The sequence below is a fragment of the Ornithorhynchus anatinus genome, chromosome 9, assembly GCF_004115215.2.
Source record: "Ornithorhynchus anatinus isolate Pmale09 chromosome 9, mOrnAna1.pri.v4, whole genome shotgun sequence".
NCBI classification, from domain to species: Eukaryota; Metazoa; Chordata; class Mammalia; order Monotremata; family Ornithorhynchidae; genus Ornithorhynchus; species Ornithorhynchus anatinus.
In genome coordinates this window covers 15,970,857-15,993,613 of record NC_041736.1, presented here as the reverse complement: position 1 = coordinate 15,993,613, position 22,757 = coordinate 15,970,857, and the positions used below count along the sequence as shown (strand labels likewise).

Genomic DNA, 22,757 nt, shown 5'->3' with positions numbered 1-22,757 from the left:
AGAGCACTATACCAACAACCTCCCTCCCTTCAAACCTTGCGGGTCTCAGGATCACCACAATCACAAGGAAAAACAAGGAAGGACTGCGTGTTGCAGTTAGAGAAGCCAGCCAGCTATGTTCAACTTCTGACAAATAAAAATTCAAAAAGCAAGGCTAGGAGGAGGAGCAGCTTTGGAAGGACCACAGAAAAATGGTGAAAACTGGGGGAGAAGGGACATTTTCAAAAAGAAAAGTCACCCCATCAAACCCACCTATCAGCTCATATTTTATAAAAAGAGAATGATGGCTGGAGAATTACAATTTTTCTGTGTTGCCTTATGACGTGTGTTAAGCCATAAGTGTGTCATGAGGGTACTGAGCCACTCAGAACCTATTTCCCATTTATCACTTTGCTCCTGTGAGAAATTTGGCTCCAACTTATATTTCAACTTAGGACAGGAACAAACTTCATCATAAGCTCAATGACTGCCCATATGTTTAACCCAAGCAGCCCCCTGCTGATGAACTCTACATGCCATTCCAAATATATATTTGCTCACGTGATGTCTGAGCAAAATATTTCTGTATCATCTGAAGCCTTTTAAACCACTGAAATAGAACTCTAATTTTACTCCTTTAATTCACACTATCACTGTACCTTGTAAAGTAGAGTGAACAGAACAATGTGTAATGTTTTACAATGCAAAAGCCTCATGAGTCCTTTATAGCTTGGGTGTAGTGGTGTCCTTTTCTTGTAAGGAGGCCAAGGGTTTCCAGGAAACTTTGCACTTTGTTTTAGACTGTAAAGACAAAATGAGATCAAAATGAAATGATCAAATTTAAGATTGAACAAGAACCTTAAGTCCTATAACAAACAGTTCATTAATTAATCAATCCTGTTTATCGAGAGCTTACTATGTACAGAGAACTATACTTAGCGCTTGGGTTACAATATAACAGAATTAGCTTCGTAAATGCTCTTTTGAAAGCTCACTAGAACACAGATAGTTCAAGTTGTTCAGTTTTTATGAGCATGTTTGGGATTTGTTGGGGTTTTCTTGTAGCTAGGGTTTTTCAGGGGTTGCTTGCTTTCCTTCTTTTAGGGACTAGAGTAATAACTCATATTTTTTCCATTTTCTCACTGATGCATAATTAGCCCCTCAATAAAAATTTTCCTGTTTTAAAGTATTAGTTCAGGTTTATGGTTATGTATGGTAGGTGTTAAAAATGTCTTTATCCTTTGAATCTAACATGACAATCTAGAAAGGATAGAAAGGAATTGACAAAAATTGGAATTGTATTTTGAAAATAAACTAAGAAAAATATATAAAATGATGATGCATGAACCACATTCTGCTTTTTTATTTTAAATACTCAAAACCTGAGAGGACAATGGTTCTCAAAGTCTAGGCAAGTTATGAAAACCAGACAATAGATGTTAAATTGTATGTATATATAAAACTAATGCCTTTCTTTTTATATTAATAGGAACCAAAAACTATCAACATATACAACATACTCCCCAAATTACTTAGTAACCTTTATATTAAACATATTAGAGAAGCAGCGTGGCTCAGTGGAAAGAGCACAGGCTTTGGAGTCAGAGGTCATGGGTTCGAATCTTGGATCTAACACTTGTCAGCTATGTGACTGTGGGCAAGTCATTTAACTTCTCTGTGCCTCAGTTACCTCAACTGTAAAATGGGGATTAAGACTGTGAGCCCCACGTGGGACAACCTGATTCCCCTGTGTCTACCCCAGCGCTTAGAACAGTGCTCTGCACATAGTAAGCGCTTAACAAAAATACCAACATTATTAAACATCTTTTAACAAACCAAAGTGGAATAGGGTCACATGTTAATAGACTTTCCAGTGAAAGCAACAGAGCACCTCTTAGAACCTCCCAACAAATTCATAAATAACCAATTAAAATCGACAACTTTGGGGCAACATGACTGCCCAACAAAGAAGTATCACCTTTGATTCTGCCATTTCTCAGAACAAATTAAATATTACATTACAATTGGTTGATGTGTTTTTTCAGATATATTATCATTACAATAACCTCTCACAAAACTTTGTCAATGTCACAGCTGAATAATATATTTATTACCAAAAAAATCAGAAATATTAAAGAGGATTCATACATGAATGGTTTACAGGAAACAAGGAAGGGGAAAATCCCATAAAGGATTCTTGACATTGCGGCTGTGACATCATGAATTTTAGATGTGAAGTGAGAGGAATTGTGGCTGAAAATACAAATTTATCCATAAATGTATCGAGTTTGATTTATAGGTGTATTTTTCAGGAGATTCTGTTTTTGCAATATTAACTCCACTTCCTACCCTTCGTTTTACTTTGGCATCTAATCAGGCTTTAATTCAGCATCTAATAGAAGTGGAACCAGAATAGTCTGACTGCTGAGTTGGTACCAAATGCAAGCCTTTATGCCCCAAGCTCCAGACAGGCTACCAAAAAAAATATCTAACTCTACTCTTTAACTTCCTAGAATTATTTTGTTCTTTATCATCCTATGTAGTTTGGTAATTAGATAATTTAATGAAAGAAATGCATTACAAGCAAGAAACCACAACTATCAGTCAAAAGGATACTTCATTTACAAGTTTTTAGTCTCCTTAATGTACAATGACGGATTTGAAGTTTACCATTACAATTGGCTTTGCTTTTACTTTTGTCCACTTATTCTGCCTAAACAGCATATTTTTATTTATATTTGCAACAAAGTTTAAAGTAAATACAGTGTTTTTGTTTACTCTCCTGGCTCTGCTCAGTCATATCTATGACGTTGACACTTACTTCTAAAAGGTTACTACTTAACTTGTGCCTCCTCTGCTGGCTTTGAAGCAGAATAACACAAAGTGTAACTTTTAACTTAATTCAGAAAACTACTAAAAACACTTTTTTTCCCCCTCCTTGGTGAATGTATACTATTTAATTCAAAGTAATTTTCAAGAATCCTAAAACAGATATAGAAGAAAAAATATCTGCTGGAATATTAAAAAGTAAAATTTCTGATATAAATTGTCACTGTCCTTTTGATATTTTAGTATCAACTTTATGTGATGAAATGAAATAAAAAATGCTAACAATCATCAATACTATTATTACTAAATATGATGAACTTACAATGCTGTATATCTGTCCATTGCTGACTGCACATCTCTACGATACACTGTTCGAAGAATTACCATGACTGGGTCAAATTCTTTATCCCATATTTCGGCTATTGTTTAAAAAAAAAAAGTACAAGTTAATATAACCACATTTAATGGGTAAATTTGTTCTACTGGAAAAAATGACAACAACAGGTCTATTCAAAACTAAAGACAATTTAGAATGTTTTATTCACCTAACCTGCTTTCAACAATAACTGTGATATACCGGGATTCCCCACTAACAACTCAAGATATAATCTAATCATAGTGAAATTTTTCCATAGGTATAAAAAGGTTATTTGTACAATTTAAGGAGATTATCAAAATGCCTATTTTTGTGGCTTATCAATAGTAAAGTAGGAAAAATATGTAGCTGCACAAAATAATATAATAATTATAATAATGTATAAAAATGGAAAGATAATTATGAACAGCTTTCATGTTTTAAAATATGTATTTTCCTATAATGATCATCCAAATTTAATTCTTAGTTCTTTGGGCATTTTTATAGACCTTAATCTACTCAAAAAATGAAACTACAAATTTCTGAATTGCATATATAAAGGATACAAATAATAACCTTTATGCATTTGGTAATAACAAAGTAATCAACAAAGCAGGATAGTATTTAAACAAACACTGTAGCAATTAACTAAGCAATTATTTTAACCACATAGCTTGACTCTTTTATACTACTACAAGATTTATTCCATTCCCAGAAAATCCTAGATTATTCTCCTATATTACCACTATAATTATATTCTTTGGTAAATATTATAGTTATAAATTAACCTATCAAAATATATATCAAGTTTAAGTTGTAAAATAAAATCTCAAAACAAGATGCGCTTGCTTTGCTTTTCAAACAGTGCTCGCTCACTCACTTTGCTAATCAAAACAATGCTATATTCCCAAATCTTTCTCCCATGTGGAAAATCCTTCTCATTCACTTAAGCCAAATCACATAACTCCTCTCCCTTAAAGCTCTTCTAAAAAGAAGGTTCAGAGAGATTTCTGTATAGCCGCCTCCAATCCCAGGCATTCCTTGCCCTAGGTTTATCTATTTTTTTAATCATTAAATATATTATTTCAATTACTGTATGTTCATCAATTTTTGGACTTCCTACTGCTTAGATGGATATAAAAAGAGAGGTACATTTTAAACTTCTTCCAAATGTTCCGCCAGTGCCCAAGGTTGAACAACAACAAAACTTTTGATTCTGATACCTTTTTTTGTCATTTTATGATTTTGTTCCAATAATATTCTCCAATATTTCTACGGAACCTGTGAAACCTATTGTGTTTTACGAAAACACAAACACGTAAGTAAAAACAAATTCAACCGACTAATCCAATGTAAAATAAGCATCCTGCATCAATCTTCTGACCACACATCTTAGCACCCTTATACAAACTCACTATCTTCCACATTTTTCCCCACCTATATATCCACATACCATTTTTCCCACCTACAAACTGCAGACTCTCTCACCTAACTACTCTCCTATCTAATCGCCATATTTCATATCACTCACCAACCCTACTTCACTGTTTTTTTAAATCAACTTCACTTACTTTATTCGCTATATCTTGCCTTGCTTTTAATTTTTTTTTCCTTTTTTTGGTCACTTGATCACTACTTTTTCTGCCTTTTTTCTTCTTATCCCTTCCCTACTTGGCTTCAATTTGCCTAAATATGGTATCAATTTGCATAGGTATTTTTTAATCATTCAGTCGTATTTATTGAGCGCTTACTGTGTGTAGAGCACTGTACATTAGTTTCCACACAAGTAATAATTTTGGTATTTGTTAAGCATTTACTAGGTGCCAAGCACTGTACTAAGCACTGGGAAAGATACAAGATATTCAAGTGGGACCCAGTTCCCGTCCCACAAAGGAGGGATAATCACTTAGAAAGAGGACTGAAAAGGTATGATATAGTCAGGCTAAGGTGGGAGGGAGATGTAAACCATAATTCAGTAATAACAGTTTGGGTTGAGTGTGCAGTACTAGGTATCCAAGAGTCATAGATTACGAGAAGACAAAGTAGGGGTGAAAACAAAAAGAGAAGGAGGATGGCAACCACTTTAGTCAAATATAAACAAAAAATTAAACACAGGTTAAACAGAAATCCAGAAGGAATAACAGAAAATTAATCAAAGTCAGTAAACAGCTTTTATGCATCCATAGAGACTTTTTTCTAGTATATAAAAGATGCAACTTGATAAAACTTACTTTAAAAGCTCAGACGTTATAACATTTTAAATAATACATTTTTTTCACATACCTTTAGGAGTGTACATTCCTTGTTGCATAGAACCTCCAGGCTCAAAAACAGGGGCTTTAAAATCAGCTACAGCAGACAGCACTGATTCAAAGCTATAGCTGCCTGGAATAATGCCACTTTTGGGATTGGGGTTTTCTGGAATGTGAGTTCTATGTTAAGAAAACAACATTGGCTATTTCAGGAGTAATTTCCTAGTCAAGGCACCCAATTTAACAATTATACTCATAAAAATCTCTATTAATCCCAAAACACACTGAAAATGTCATTTTCTGAACCTGGCCACAAGAGGTCTTCATCCGCAGTATTCCCAACTTTGTAATCACTGTTTTCTTTTCTGCTTTGGGAGACCATTTTTCAATTCCATTAAAAACTACTGATTAAATGTTGGGAAGAAAAAAAATCTACAAAATTAACACTTCACTGAATTTACTATCTCTCCTTATATAATCCCAATAAGATAGTGAATGTGTGAGGTGCTCAAGGAGTATCTGGAAGACGAAACAGCTTCTAAATAGAGGTTATTTTCAAAAAGATGTTTTTAATGACCTTATATTCCTTGATTCACAGTCACCTTTTGATAACTTTATAGAGGTGATTCTAGTGAAAAACACTGATTTCATTTGCTTAAAACCAGAGGGAACAGAATACAGTATGATGAAAAACAAAAGTTACTTAATAGTGGTCTAAAGGGTTGAGGAAATATGTAGCTTCCCTGGAAATTGCACTTTAAGTGTTATGATATTCAAATTACATTTTAAGTGTTATGATATTCAAATTACCATAAATTATCCAATGCAACTGTACACAAAGGGACAGATTGGCACAAAGAACAGTAAAAAAAAAAAAAGAAAAAAAAAGAAAATATTGTTTCTTGAAATCTTCAAGAATCATGTTTACTATAAACTATTAAATTATACTATAACTATATCTTAGATCCAACAATATTGAGAATGACACCAAGTATAAGCAGGTAACATTGTTTCACTGAGTCATTACATTAAGTCCAATACTTATCAAGTATCTTGGAAGTTAACAGTCCCCTAAGAGAGTGTGGCTAAATTGAAACAGGCCAAAGCCTTCAAGCCGCACACCAAGATTTCTTTATACTGCACTACAAAAATTTGAACAAGTTTTCAAAGTATATATAATTTATCTTCAACTAATTCTGGATATATGTACACACTTTCTTCACCCAGACTAGATGAGAATATGTTGACAATTCCTATAGTTCCAGAATTAGAGAATATTTATGTGTCCAATTTGCATTGCAGCATGGTACCACTTGGGTCACATGGATACATAAAACATAAGAACATAAGCCTGAACTATTTACTTACAGCATCATGCAATTGGATGGAATGTTTTTAATAATTTGAGCTTTAACCCTAAAAATTTGCCATTGGTGACCCTAAATTTTGGCCATTATAACAGGCTGGGTCCTCTGATGAATGTCCAAATTCGACTGTTGCCATTATCCAGAATCTCAACAAAAGCCCGGACTGACGCTGCAAAAGCTCCTAGACCAGGCCACGAGAAGCAACAAATGAGGAACTACTTCACTTCTGCAGAGGAGGGCAGAAGATGGTGATGATGATGGATAGTGGGGTTGCAGGAGAGAAGTGCCACAGAATACTCAACGGAGAGTAGCAATAAATAGCACATTTGACAGAATTTCCCATCCAATCCAGTTTCTCGGTCTCAGAACAGAAACTCAGAAAATTATGATATTCAATTTCATGACACAATATAGCAATCGTGACTTACAAATGCAGAGCTAAAACTGAATCTACTTAAGGATATGAGATCCAGCAATGAACTATGTGTCCTGTCATTCATACACAGCTGGGCTACCATCTCTGCTCTGAGGATTTCATCATCTGTCATTCCTAAAGCAATTAAAAATACAATTAGTACTTCAAATAGGGTTGTATGATTTACAAATAATCAATATGCCTCAAAATGCATAAAGCTAATGTAACTGCAGAATCACACATTCAAAATCTTCCAAAAACTAAATATATCAAATATTTAGTGGAGTTTCCCCAAATTCGATTTCTCGGCTCCCTAATATATTGAATAAATACATGAAATATAATATACTTACAAACCTAATTAGAATTCAAAGGATCTGCATTATTTATTATCCACATCCCCTTTGTTTTACATTGATGTTATGTACCACTAACTTAAAATCAATCGATTATATTTATTGAGCACTTACTGTGTGCAGACAACTGTACTAACTGCTTAGGAGAGTACAATATAACAGGGTTGACAGACACTTTCCTGCGCACAAGCTTACAGACTGATACATCTGATGTATGGCTTCAGGCACTGATATAAATAAAATAAAGCAATGTAACTAGGTGCTGTGGGGCTGAGGGAGGGGTGAATAAAGGCTGCCAATCTAAATGCACTGGTAACCAGAAGGGAGTGGGAGAAGAGGAAATGTGAGCCTAGTAAGGGAAGGCCTTTTGGAGGACATGTGCTTTTAAAAGGCTTTGAAGGTGGGGAAAGTAATCGTCCGTCCAATATAAAGAGAAATGGGGTTCCAGGCCAGAGGCAGGACGTTGGTGAGAAGTCAGCAGTGAGGAAGATACAAGGTACAGAGAGAAAGTTGGCATTAAAGGAGCAAAAGTGTGCAGGCTGGGCTGTAGTTGGAAATCAGGCAACTAAGGTAGGAGGGGGCAAGATGATTGAGTGCATTAAAGCCAATAGTAAGGACAAATATAGTATCTGTTTGATGCAGAGGTGGATGAGCCACTGGAGGTTCTTGAATATTAGGAAAACATGGGCTGAATGGCTTTGTAGAAAAATGATGTGGGCAGCAGAATGAAGCATGGACTGGAGTGGGGCGAGACAGGTGGCAGGGAAGTGGGCAAGGAGGTTGATGCAGTAATCAAGGTAGGACAGGATAAGGGTGGGTTTTGGCAATGTTGTGAAGGCCGAACCAATAGGATTTGGTGACAGACTAAACATGTGGACTGTATGAGAGAGATGAGATGAGGATAAAGCCAAGGTTACAGGCTTGTGAGACAAGGAGGATGATGGTCTACGGCGATGGGAGAGTCAGGGTGAGGAAAGGGTTTGGGTGGGAAGAAAAGGAGTAAAAACATGTGAAACATGCAAATATAAACTATAATTACTTTTACCTAAATGTAAACGAAGACTTAACAAAATTACAAGAAATGTGAGGGCTCCTTCCAACATAGATCTTTCATGCTCAGAATCAAGTACGGTATTTTGATGCTGTGATGCCATTGTCAACAAATCCACCACTTTGAATCTATCGGAGATAAAATTAGAGATAAATTTTTAAAGTTAAAAAGTTAAATTAAAAACTTTTGCATTAGAAAGTATGCCTGCAAGTTTCTTGAAAAAAGCTTATCCTCACCTTTCAAAAACAGATGAAATAAAATAATCTGGGTCAAGTCTAGAAGCACACACCTTTAAAAAACAACAAAAAAAACTCCTTTATTCTTCAGCTTTGAATTTTCTTTGTAAAACACCGAATCTGAGATGTGGAGCAGGTATTTACCTGTAATAAGTAAATATCAGGATCTATCATGGAATTGCAGAAATGTGACTGTACATAAGTCATAGCCTGCCCTTTGATTTGGAGGCCATTTCTAACCCACATGTTGCTGTGAATTTCAGAAAGGCTTGCCTATTACAAAAAAAAAAAAAGACAGGAAAAGTTTAAAAAATGGTGTTGGACTAATAATCTGAACAACACAAATGATTACTTAATGAATACTAGCTCCTTGAAACTATGCTCTGGTGCACTGTTTACTAAGTATATTAAAATTGGGCAGAAATGATCAAAAAAACTATATAGATTATTGTGCTTTCAAGGAATTGGAAAGCACTGCTTAAAAGTGAATTTATATTAGATTGAATGGTATTTCATTAAAGTATTGCAAATACTACTTAATTGTATTTCCCTACTACCATGCCAACTTAGAAGAGCACAGGATCACACACTAAGGCTAATATTCTTACCCACTCTTACTCGTAAAAATGAAGACATTAAATATCTTAAGCATTTATCTATTATATACCTTAGAGATTATTTAAAAGGTATTTTTTCCTTTAACAACAAAAACTTCATATTAATTTAATTAGTAAGTCACACTGGTCAATTAGTAAGTCAAATTAGTCAAATTAGTAAGTCAAACATTTTACTGTCATAAAACAATAAAAGCAGAAAAAGAAAACACTTCAGAAAATTTAATTTAAAACAATACATACTAATTTCTAACTTAAAAAAATGGAAGAACCCAAGTCATACCTGAATTTGGAGAGGGTGGATCATTAATTTCATCAACATTTCCTGGTCTGGTAAAATAGAATCTAGATCTAGCTCTTGACACTTCACAGCCTGCAAACAGAATTGTGAAAACATTTTCTTACTGATCTTAGTTTACAGAACTCTAGAAAGGGAGAGAATATGTAGAACAGCAAATCTTACCTTACTTAGAAACATGGCATAATAACGATGTAGTGGCAAATGAAAAGTCACCTGGTTAGGGGCTGGCTGGAATAAACAGAAAAAATTGTCATGCATCACATAACACTGTGCCCAAAGTCAAAAAAGTTCAAAAATTTGAAAAGATATTTGTACTCTTCTTTACCCTGCAATCTGTCATTTTTTGGGAAAATACATAAAGTGAGATTTAATGTATATAAAGACATTAGCTATGTACAAAAGGATTACCTCATTTTAACTCCTGAAATGTGAATCCCATGGGAGACTGGGGCCATGATTGAGCTGAATACCTTGTATTTGCCCCAGAACTGAGCACAGTTATAACATTAGTTAGCCATGGAAAATAATTCTATGGAAAAATATAGCCATAATAGAAAAAAAACTTCCCTACATACCTATATACTGTAAATTGCAGCTCACACTCAGAATATTATTTTGACTGCTTTCAAGTCAGTACAAGGTTTGCTAATCAGCCGTAATAACATCACCAAGAAAAAAACAAACTGTCTTATGCAAGTTTTCTAATGAGAATATGCTTTTCATCTCTGACTGCCACCTAGCCATCTCTCATAATCTCACCCATCGCCCACAAACTGCTTTCCCAAACTCCAGGACACAAGCTCCACCCTATTTTTCAGGACTGTAGCCCATCTCTCTTTTCCATTTGTCTGCTAGCTAACCAATCAATCAACTGTATTTATTGAGTCCCTACTAAGTGCACTATACTATTTGCGAGAGTACACTAAAATAGAATCCCTGCTCACAACGGGCTTACAAGTCTACAGCTAACACTAGACTGATCATCAGCAACTGAGAACCCCATCCAGATGGAAACCCTGGATTCCTGTGTCCCACTTGCTAGAGGCTGGCCCAGGCTCACATGTGCACACAATGAACAGTTGAACAGTGTCGGTCCCAAAGTTCCCAGGTAAGACTGGGCCAAAAATAGACTTGGCTAAATTCAGGCAGGGCTAATTCAATGAAGTGTGACTCTTACAGACCCCCATTTGGGCTATATTTGGGTTTTTACTGGAAGTGGCTCTTGGGACTTGGCAAGGGTAGCCACACATGTCCAAGTCCTTAAGGACCTATGTTTCCCTAGTGATATTTAACATCAATAAATACTTACCTCATCTACAAAGTTAATGGCATCAAACCAATCTTGAAGTGCTTCAAGGCAATATCTAACAACATTTCGTGTGTACTCTTGTGTTTCCTGTAACAAGAACTGTTTCAATAATTTGCTCAGAAACCATTTTAAATCCTTGCAAAACTAAGCAATACAAGATTTTCAAATGAAGGTTAATAGGAATCTAAAAAGAGCCAAGAGCATCAGTTAACACTGAAGAAATGGTCACTTCAGAAATTCAAAATGTACAGCATGAACCTTTTCTTTTCTTAACACTAAAATCTAACACTAAGAGGATCCTGGGGGCTGCTTTTAGGACAGTGAACCCCAGAAAACAATATCTTCATATCTCCTCATGCCCCTGCAGCCTTGGTCTTAAGCTAGAGGCAAAAAAGAGAGGTGATGGTATGGCATACTTTCAGATAAGAACAGTGACCATAACCGACCTTTACCATCACTTTTGGCATATACATACACCTAGAACTTGAAGCCAATCGAAGACATTTACTAAGCCCAGACCATTGCATCTTATGGTTCTAAAAATACTGGTGCTTTTAGAAATTCAGGAATGGCAGTGCTATTTTTTTCCCCTCTGAATCAAACAAGTGGACAGAGTACAGGCCTGGGAGTCAGAAGGTCCTGGATTCTAATCCAGGCTTCATCCCTTGTCTGTTGTGTGATCTTAGGCAAGTCAAAGCTTCTCTGTGCTTCAGTTCCCTGATGTGTAAAATACAGACTAAGACCGTGAGACCCATGTAGGACATGGACTGTAGCTCCCTGATTATTTTGTATCAATCCCAGCACTCAGTTACAGTGCTTGGCACATAGTAATCACATAACAAATCCCATTTTTAGAAAAAGTTATTTTTCTCCCAATCCTAGTGCAATTTTCTGCTGGTAAGCAATAATGCAAGTGCCAAGAATTCTGTAAATTACCCCAAATTGAGAGAGACAAAGTACCTGATTCCAATTCCCCAGTCTATCTGAAGGAGCAGATCCCTGTCCTTTAATGACCACCAAAAAATTATTCAGATTTGTGAAGTTGATTCCCAATTTAAGTTTTTAACCCTACACTTTTGATCCATCAATGGCAATGACAATTAGTCGATAAATTGTCCATTAGGAAGCTCTAGAGTTCATTGGCTCTAACAATTATGTAGGTAAGAGAAAGAAAAATTTCTCCTTTAACCTATATCTACCCTAGTGCTAAGTACAGTGCCTTGCACATAGTAAGCGCTTAACAAATATCATTTAAAGAAAAACTGCCCCTACATGACTTTGGAGACATTATTATTATTATTACACTATTATTTAATTACACTAGTGTAATTAAAATATTCTAAAATAAAATGTAAATATAAAATATATGACATAAATATAAAATTGGCATCTGAAGCAGATTACACAGCAGAACCCTAAACTGCCAAAACAGTATATAAATGTTCAAAACAATCAGAAAAGGAAATTGGGGTAGGAGTTAACCCTAGCGGGTATCACTAAATAATATTTAGTGGTACAAGTGAGAAATCTGGAGGGAAACTGTTTCATTCTAGTAGTTCCTTTCATTTACTAAACTCACAAATATAGAAACATTACCAAGTCATGACAGCATACAAATAAAATGATGGAATGAAGAATCACTAATGGAATAACAACTGAGTACAATGAAAATTAATGGAACAAAAAAACCCCTCCCCAAATATTAAATGAATATAAAAGTGCTATTTTTATTGCAAAATAAACTTTTTCCCTACACCTTTTCCTTTAACTTACAGGTAGAGCTCTTTGTCAAGATCGGCCATCCGCATACTATTAAAACCTTCTTCAAACTATGTAAAGAAATATACCTCGTTGCTAAAAAGCAGAAACATGACTAATAAGAGTAAGTTTTTCACCATACCCTAACTTTACAGTGTGACAATAATCCCCACATTGGCTGGGCACAGGCCTCGAGTTCAGCAGCAAACGCAGCATAGTACGTCTGAGACTCAAATTCCACGTGTTCATTAAGTTCTCGCTTATTTAAGTTCATACCTAAAAAAAATGCAAACAGTAATCAGACTGGGTGGAACAACTGAAATGAACTCATTTCTCTAATTGTCTAGGTCTAATTACCACCACATCACTGAATTATTATGTGTCTATGGGTTGAACTTCACAGAATTTGTACAAATTGGCAAATTTGTCTATAATCTTTCTTTAGGTTTAAAATTACTCACATGAGTTTCCTATCAAAATATTTATTTCAAGTTTTTTCTTGCTAATTCACCATTCTGAGCTGGTATTGACAGAAAAACTACAAAATTTTAATCAGTATTATGAAGGTGTCATACATTGAGAACATATCCAGTTCTACTAAATAAAGGATTTTCATTACTTGGTTTGGATAAAATAGGTGAGAACATTAGGAAACAATTTTCCACAGCATGGTACAACATGGCTCTGGTACCATATATGTCTTTATATTGTAAGAATTAAAATGTATACCTTGAAAGAATGACACAAAGTTCATCCAAGTCACTAACAAGCCATGATCCTCCAAAAATCTCTTGGCCACACTTTGGTGTGAAAGGATATTAATAAAATCACTAACAAGTGGCCAGTAGGTATTATTCTTTAGTAGTGCTTCTCCACAGTTCACTACTACATGAAGGCTGTTTTCTTCATCTACAATGAAAAATGAACACTTTTTACAACTAATATTACATTTATACATGATGCTGTGTTAAAAGCACCCATGTTGGGCTAAATCCTGATGAACTCCATCAAACTAATTTACATTCAAAATAGTCAAAGATACCCCTGAATCTACATATTTACAAAATTCCCTTGAATTTAATTCTTGAGCCATGGGGGGGGGGGGTGCATGCACCTACCTAATATGTACTAAAGATTCAAATATATGCGCACACACATATGCACACAAATATTTAAGGTATTTGTTAGGTGCTTACTATGCATTAACCACTGTACTAAGCCCTGGAGTAGAAAAAGAAGATCATGTGGGACACAATCTCTGTCCTTCCTGGAGCACAGAGTTTAAGGAGGGAGTAGGATTTAATCCCCATTTTACAGATGAGGTGATAGGCACAGAAAAGTTAGGTAACTTGCCCAATGTCACACAGCAGGGGAGTGGCAAAGGCAGGATTAGAACACAAGTTCTCTGACTCTTAGGCCCATCCTCTTTCCACTAGGCCATGTTCCTTCTACTATGTGTGATTCAAATTTGAATAGATTTAATAAAGGGAACGCTGCCTTACTAATCCTATTACAAATTAATTTCAAAATGGTAATGGTAATTTTTCAGTACTCCATCCCAACCCAAAAGTTACCCTTTGAAGATGAAAGAGTTTAAAGATAAAAGAAAGCCACTTTAAAAATAGCGTGTATATATAAATATATATATACACACACACATACAATTATTTTTATGGGAATGCATGGCTTATTTATGAGTTTGCACGTAAGACTGGCAAGGTCTGCTGAAAAAAACATAACCCCATGCCCAAATTTTCCATGATTTGGGTCCAAGACCTATTGTTTGCCACCTCAGAGGTGGTGGCAATTAAATGTTTGAGAATGTGACCAGATCCAATTGAAGCCACGGGGGAATACAGTTATAGAGATTACAAATATTCAGATTCTAATTTGTTCATGACACTAGTTTTAACACCTCTGCATCTGTGAAAATGGCCTTGTGCATGCTTAATGACATCAAATGGTCATGACTAACTGTTCTGAAAATAGCTCCCACCCTACGTTGGGAATAGTGCTTCAGTACTGGATCAGAGAATATGCATAGATTGTTTCAAAAATACTTCCCAAATGATCCTCTCATTTTCCTTGGACACCTAGAACCAAATAGGGTTGTGAACTGCAGTCTCCATCTGGAGTGATTTATGGCAAACATGCCATCCAGAGAATAATACTAGAGAAATGATTTAAAGATCCTTTGCTTCATGAAATATAAGTGGATTTTATTGTCCTCTTTTTTCACTAAAAGCAATTTTAATGAAAACAGTATTTCTAATACTCTGGTGTATTTTTCCACTAAAAATATGGAAAAAAAATCCAGTTGCACTACAGGATTTAGCTTCATTGAAAAGAAAAAAAGTCTATGTTGCTTGAAGGAAGCTATTCTTAAGGGATTTGAATTAGTAGGTCTTTGTAAGTAATGTTGAGTCAAAACTTCTTTGGACCACCGTGTGGAATTTAAATACAACTTCAAGCCTTAAGCATCAGAAAAAAACCTCATAGCACTGAAACTCTGAATGCCTCAGGACTCCTGAAATGTGGGGATCCTAACCGGCTGCTAATGAAAAAGGCCACTGACAGGGCCACTGACAGAGTTGGAGTAAAGAAAAGGGGTAAGTGACCTAGGACAAACGTGACAGGAACGAATGTGGGTGGACACACCAAAAGGGCACTGCAGAAAGGTATGTTTCAGAGAAAAAAAGGGAGACAGTATCCTGAGAAGGAGGATCAAGAAAGAGATTTAGGAAGTGTTGATTATGACATCCATCATAAATAAAGGAATCCTGAAAAGGGTTGGCACTTGTGACATCCCCCATGACCTGCCTTCCTGGTGCTACTTTTGCTCAACTGAACAGAGGCAAATGCAGCTGAAGGAAGAGAGGAACTGTGTGCTGGGGGAGACCTGCATTCCGAACTGCCCCGATTTCACACAATGCTTCCCGTCTCTTCCCACAGCAGAAGAGAGAGAGGCACAATGTCCAGACCCTCAGCAGTAGGTCAATAATTGCCATCTGCTCAGCACACCACTGCCTTCAAATATTAGAAGGAATTAAAGAGAGGCTGCATGGTGCAAAAAAGTCATAAAAGCAGGTAACTATGCAATATGGCTCTCAATTAAAAATCTTTAAAGGACAAAACTTTCCATAATCAACAATGCAGGGAATAAGATGACCCATACTAAATATTTACCTTGAAGTTCACTTTTAATAAGGCAACTTTCCATCATGTACAGCAAAACTGTGACCATTATGTCCAGCAGCTGGCATTCTTCTGTTACCTGCCTGGCTAGTTCCTCATTGCTGAATAGCTGAACACTAATGTGCACAATTCTATTGGACATTGTGTCTGATTCATGGCTTTTCTTCAGGGTTTTCATAATAAAAGCATAATGTTGAACAAAAGTTTTTGTAAAAGCAATCTGGGAAGTCATATAAAGGAGAAAAAATATTATTTACCTTTTAATTTCCTAAAAGATACACTTTAAAAACAATCCAATACTGAATACATTAAGCTACTATTATTTTATCATGTTAGTGATCCTTCCAAAAAAAAATACCACAAGTAACAAAGGTGGTCTCTTCTATAACATTTACCATGTTAGTGGACAAATTTCAAGATTACTGTTTATGGAGAAGTATAGTAAGAGCATATAAGATTTTAACCCCAAATCTCTACTATTAAATATATTGATGGTAATATTATACCTTACCTTGGACTAAATACAGACCATGCTAGCCCATAATCCTGAGTTTCTAACATCAGAAAATAGAATACTCTACCAGTAACAGCGTAGGTTTTAATTTAACCGTTATAGAAGTAAATCTGTTTGATTAACCAAAAAAAACCTTTTCACACTTCATTCTGAAGATTGTCACTAACTTGAAATGCTAATTTGAGGAAACTAACCAACTAAAACAAAATTTAAGCCATTTTACCTGATGCTCTTAATCTATACCCCTAAATAAACATGATATAGGCAGAATAATGACTTTTGAATAAAACTACTTCAATTACAAATTATTTAGGCCACAATTCTACTTAATGTTCTTATAATTTTCTGGACCTGAATACTCCAGGATTCAATCCTACAATATCCTAAATTAAATGCTAAAATTCAAAAATTTCTCTTGAGATTTTCATTAACATCCAATCAGACTAAGCGGATGTATCTACAAAGCCAAACCTACAAAGCTTTGATTTATTCCTAAAACCAAATAAAAAGTTATCTAACAAGAGATCCTTTCTAAAAGTAGTGGTAGTAATGATATTTGTTGAGTGCTGGAAAGTCTTCAGAGACAGCTTAATCAGAAATACAGTATTCCACTTAGTGGCATGTCTGTACCAAGAAATTCTGGACCTGTACAATGATTTACTAGAATGTTTACAGATTGGTGTAAATTACAATCCAAATTCAAACAAAGGAATTACCACCAAATCATTTCCTGAAGAAAATCCCACGATATGTACTATTTTCAACTTCTTTTTAATTAAAGCTTAAAACTTTACTCATAACTAAAATAGAGGATAGAAGGATATCTTGTCAAAAGGCTCAGATTTTTCCAATTTGAAGATGTCTGGAAGATGTTGCAGAAAATAAATATAAATTATAGGCATTATAAGGCTATTTTTTCAATGAAAATGACATTGGTAATGTAAGAGTTTACATAATTCGTTGATTTTACTTCACATCTTCCCTTGACTGGGTTTTGGGGCATTTCACGTCTCATTAGTACCAAAAGCAGGTGATAAAGGAGTAAACAAATCACTTTGTTTTTAATAGCTTTGCTAAAGGCCTGATGATGGAGGTGGAAACCACTGACTAAAATACGATTTTGGAGTATCTACATATCCACACTTTCCATTTCCTTTGGTCACAGATTATACCACCTCATCTCCTTTTTTCACTTAATCCCTTCAAAGAATAAAGTGACCTTGAATGCTGAAAGGAATTCATCATGCAAACCTTAATAAACAAAGCTAGTGAGGAACAGAGGCCAAGGGTCTTTAATTAAAAGAAGCAGGAGAGAAAAGGAATTTTTAATACAAAATCAGAAAGGTTAACTATACTCAGGGCTGGGTGAATAAACCATGGCGAAAGTGGTATAATTCTCTACAGACCAGAAAGATCCTGGCCTTTATCCATTAAAATCTGATTCTAAAAGGGAAGACTGAGCATTTTTTAAAATTTCAACTCCTATTAACAATTAGTTAGTCTTAGTCTTCGTAAATTGGATTTCTCAAAGATTATGCAATTATCCATGATGAGGAAGACCACATACAAACTAATTTTTGGCACTGAAATATGTTGCTATATATACCCTCAATGTCTGATGCAATTTTCCCTGGCATTCTGCCTCTGTAATGAATGTCATGATCTATGCCTTAGAGTCTTATGTTTTTATTAAATGCATTCTACCTATTTCCTAATGTTCTTTTTCTTGCCTCCTCACTATTAGAAAAAAAATTTCTAAAACAAGTTTCAAAAGGACCAATGTTTCTTCTGCAATTCAATACCACGGATCCTGGATAGATGAGGACAGTAGATGACAAGACATGTTTGTTAGTGAAGAGGTTCAAAAGGCAGCAAAATCAGTTTAAAGATTTTTTAAAAAATAGATACCTTGTAATCTTGATCTGGTAACATATTGAGTAAGAATGTTACCATCTTTTGTGGAAATTCATACTTTATAGTCCAAAATAATAATTCTTCTAGAAAACTTTTATGTTTCAAAACATCCATAATGGATTGATCTATATGAAAAGGAAAAATTTTCATTAAAATGACTACAGGCTGCCCAAACATATACACTTAAACTATTATTTAAATCATTTGCCAAAAACTTACAAATTGAAGATTACCTAAAAACTAGGTTCACCCATCTCCTATTAAACCATAAAACAATTTTCATAACTTCCAAAATAAAAAAAATCAAAATATTAAAAAGATATACATCAAATTTAAATTATATAATATCAAGTACAGTTGTCACAGTCTCTTGCCTTTCTGTACAACTCAGCTTTCAATGAATGTCCTTAGTCCATTTGCCTTATTGCACTGTTCTCTACTTAATTTCAACCGCTTACTTCAAACATTTGGTTACATTTTAACCTGTCGCAAAAACCCTTTGGAGGTAGGTGTGTGTGAGGGAGGGAGGGGGAATCAGTGCACCTAAGCAGCGTGGCTCAGTGGAAAGAGTCCGGGCTTGGGAGTTAGAGGTGATGGGTTCGAATCCCGGCTCTGCCACTTAGCAGCTGTGTGACTGTGAGCAAGTCACTTCACTTTTCTGTGCTTCAGTTACCTCATCTGTAAAATGGGGACTAACTGTGAGTCTCACGTGGGACAACCTGATTACCCTGTATCTACACCAGTGCTTAGAACAGGGCTCTGCACATAGTAAGTGTTTAAATACCAACATTATTATTATTTGGGATGCTACTGTCTTGGTACCGCCTGCATCTTCTAAAACAGAGTTCGGTGGGTGACACAAATAACCCAAATGAGATAACTGCCTCCTGAATGCCAGTTCTGAAGATCACCACTGGTTGGGGGAATCCTTCAAGCAATAAGGAGCACTTCCCCAGAGAGACAAAGAATTCTGACCACTCTGACATTCCGACACTTGGCCACCGGCAGCACGATGAACTGCAACTCTTCGCCTTACTCCAGACTGCTGGGTCTGGCTATGTTGGAGAGATGCTGCCCCTACAAGCCATTAGATTCTCATCAGTCCCAGTTCCAGTCAGGGAAGAACTCAAACACCGACAGCAGCCCTTATCAATTTCTTAAACATTGGGAAAGGGGCTGTGGCTACAGCTGCTGCAATTTTGGGACTGTTGGTCTGAGCTGTAAAAGGCATAACGCTGCCCTCAGAGCCATAATGCCCTATTGCCCAACATATTTATTGTTGTCCTTGTCTCATATTTTCATGTTTTCTTCTTTCCTTATGTCTATCCCCAAACCCCCTCCTTCCACTTACACTTGGATTCTGAACCCCTTGCAGGCCAGAGACTGTGTTTAATCCTCATTTGTGAATTTTTCCTTGTGCTTAGTACAGTGTTTTACACAGAGTACTTAATAATATATTATAACTGCAATGTATTAAAAAAGTTTGTTATTCTCAGATTTCATAGTTTTTTGGTTCTTTTAAACCATAAATTTGCTTCTGTACCTTTTGTCACTCTGGAAAAACTTTTTGGAAATCCCTCCAATTCATCTTGATATAGAGAAGAAAAATGTTTCTGATATGAGTCCTATCCACACAATGCAATATTAGAGTTGTGAATTTGCACATGGTAGGAGTCTATAACCACCCAGTTCTAATCTGAACTCTGCACTGCCCCAAGCAGTTAATCCTCATATTTCTGGTTCAGGCTGAAGCAGCAGAGGAGAAAGAAGTGAGATCCAGGAAAATAAATAATGGGTTGGTGCTTCTCACCTAGGTCACTTTTCCCCATGGTTAAGCAGACACCTCGCATGGGTCTTGCCCCCAAGAAGTCACGCAATACATTTTGGACCAAACCTGCCTGATTTTTGCCAAAAAAATCATTTATTTTACTGTAGCCTCACTTTTAAAATTTGTATTTGATTTACCATCTATTAACATGCATAGTCTTTTCCAAAACTTCTAATTTCTTTGCTTCTTCCATATGCTCCCAACTATTTTTCTCTAGATGTATTAATTTGCATATTTCCAAATGTAATGCTTCACTCCAAAAGTTTGTGAATTTACCTAACTCCCACAAGGGCTGGTGATAATTAGTTCACTTCAATGTATCTGGAATTACTTTTGGGTTGAAAGAATTCCATATATATTTTTATGTAAAATTTTTAGGAATTTTAAAAGAACATTTCTGGAGATATTATGACTAAAAAGACCAAACAACATTTCCAGTCCTATCTTTAACATCTTCTAACAGCTGTGGTCACTTCCTGCAGAGCATACTGCTGTTTGTGACTACGCTTCTCTGGATATGTGACATGTTGGCTAAAATAACATATTAATAATTGCTTCTAGCACTGCTGCCTCTAAGGAATCAACTGTTCAGCCACAGATTGTTGTGCTTCAGGGTATCCTTGAATAATTTTTCCTGCCACTTTTCTCAGTGTCAGAACTACTCCTATTAGGGTAGGAGTCTTCTGGTAACTTAGTGCTAAACCTCAGTAGTCACAGGGAGAGGGTTTAAAAAGTCCATCCTTAAATCTCTCCCCCTACTCTCCCTGAGTTAGCATTAGGTTGTGGTTAGGGACCCTATGTTAACAGCTTCCCACTCCCTGAAAAGAACTCCAAATAGCTGCTGCCAGGGCGAGAGCAAGAGCGAGGGAGAGAGAGAGAGAAGAAGCATGGTTAACAGGCATGCAGGAAGATGGGCTTGAAAGATGGTTCAAAAACTACTGAAACAGTATATAGAGGAAGATAGCTACGGCAGGACTTCTGCCTCTAAAGCTTGTTGGCATGGAGCCCTCTGCCTTGTCCTCCTGTATCAGAAACATTGTAATATTTTATTAGCATTTTCAGGGAACTGATTTGCAGCTGCTTAAAGGTCCCTGTTTCCTGTAACCATATGGTAACACGGAACTCGAGACATTTGGCTGAGGTAGCCACTAAGTGTAAGTAGGCCTTTCTGATGATCACACTTTTCTGACCTTTAGTGTAGCCATAAATAGTCAAAGATACTAGCATGACTTCTGGAGAGATCCATGTCAAAGGTACAGGTGTCCAGAAATTTGATTTACATTGTCTGGTCCTCCCTGAGCAGGATACACATAAACATATGGCAATAAAGCTCAATGTTATAAGGGAGATATGTATCTTGGCAAAGGAATGTAGATCCAGGCAAGGGCAAGTCTGGGGGGACCAGGCCAACCACATTTCAGTTTAACTCAGTGCTTAAGCACAGGTCCAAAGCACAAGATGTTCTATTCTTGGAGAAGCAGCGTGGCTCAGTGGAAAGAGCACGGGCTTTGGAGTCAGGGCTCATGAGTTCGAATCCCGACTCTGCCACTTGGCAGCTGTGTGACTGTGGGCAAGTCACTTAACTTCTCTATGCCTCAGTTCCCTCATCTGTAAAATGGGGATTAAGACTGTGAGCCCCACGTGGGACAACCTGATTCCCCTATGTCTACCCCAGCGCTTAGAACAGTGCTCGGCACATAGTAAGCGCTTAACAAATACCAACATTATTATTATTATTCTGCTCTGCCACTTGAAGAATTTAGCAGAGGAAAGTGAGGAGTTAAGCATAGGGAAAAGAAAAGATGAAATGGAGGAGTAAATGGCCCATAATCTCCACGGCAGATCTGAAATTTCCATACTTAGAGAGTTGGGCATCTGTTAGAATTAATGTCGGCACCATTTTTGCCAAAATCATACAGCACTCCAGGGGCAACAATTTATGAACTCCACTTCCACTTCCACTCCACTGCCACCGTCCTGATATCCAGATTTAAATCAGGAAGAGTGCAAGATGACAACTGGTGAGCCGTAAGCAAGGGTAGTAGAGCTCTGAGTGGTTGTTTATTACATAACATCTTTGAGGCACACAAAAAATAGCTTTTCAGAAAAAATGCCTCACTTTCAAGCAAGGGAGGCAATTTCTTAACCATAAGCTTTGACCCTTTTATATCTAAATATCAAATAAAGTACAACAGGCAACAAATATTTTAAAAGATAGTACCTACCAAATTTAAGTTTAGCTCTTAATGCTAGACCAATTGCTGAGTAAATTTTATCAAGACTATACTGATCAAATGAAAGCCATTCTCTTTTTCCAAATATGCTGAAATAAGAAATACTGACTAAATGATAATAAGGGTCATTCGGTGTGAGTTTAGCTTGCTGTTTTTATATACTACTATTCCCCTCAGTGATGATGGAGCTCTCAAACGAGGCCACAAGACATCTACCCATTCAAGTGATGAAATGTTAATTTTTTAATAT

The 22,757-nt window shown here is 36.1% G+C and overlaps 1 protein-coding gene across 4 annotated transcripts in view; it reads right to left on the bottom strand.

Moving 5' to 3' along the window:
• UBR3 (ubiquitin protein ligase E3 component n-recognin 3) overlaps positions 1-22,757 on the bottom strand; it is a 122,548-nt gene that overhangs the window by 78,769 nt on the left and 21,022 nt on the right. For all 4 annotated transcript variants that reach the window (XM_029071480.2, XM_029071482.2, XM_029071481.2 and 1 more), the window contains 14 exons: positions 18,440-18,570; positions 16,009-16,237; positions 13,552-13,731; positions 12,965-13,098; positions 11,065-11,151; positions 9,918-9,983; positions 9,738-9,827; positions 8,985-9,113; positions 8,841-8,893; positions 8,599-8,732; positions 7,247-7,332; positions 5,447-5,588; positions 3,131-3,227; positions 639-780 (listed from right to left, as the gene is read on the bottom strand). In XM_029071480.2, the coding sequence (XP_028927313.1) occupies positions 639-780; positions 3,131-3,227; positions 5,447-5,588; positions 7,247-7,332; positions 8,599-8,732; positions 8,841-8,893; positions 8,985-9,113; positions 9,738-9,827; positions 9,918-9,983; positions 11,065-11,151; positions 12,965-13,098; positions 13,552-13,731; positions 16,009-16,237; positions 18,440-18,570 (1,700 nt within the window). The remainder of the gene's footprint in view (positions 1-638; positions 781-3,130; positions 3,228-5,446; positions 5,589-7,246; positions 7,333-8,598; positions 8,733-8,840; positions 8,894-8,984; positions 9,114-9,737; positions 9,828-9,917; positions 9,984-11,064; positions 11,152-12,964; positions 13,099-13,551; positions 13,732-16,008; positions 16,238-18,439; positions 18,571-22,757) is intronic.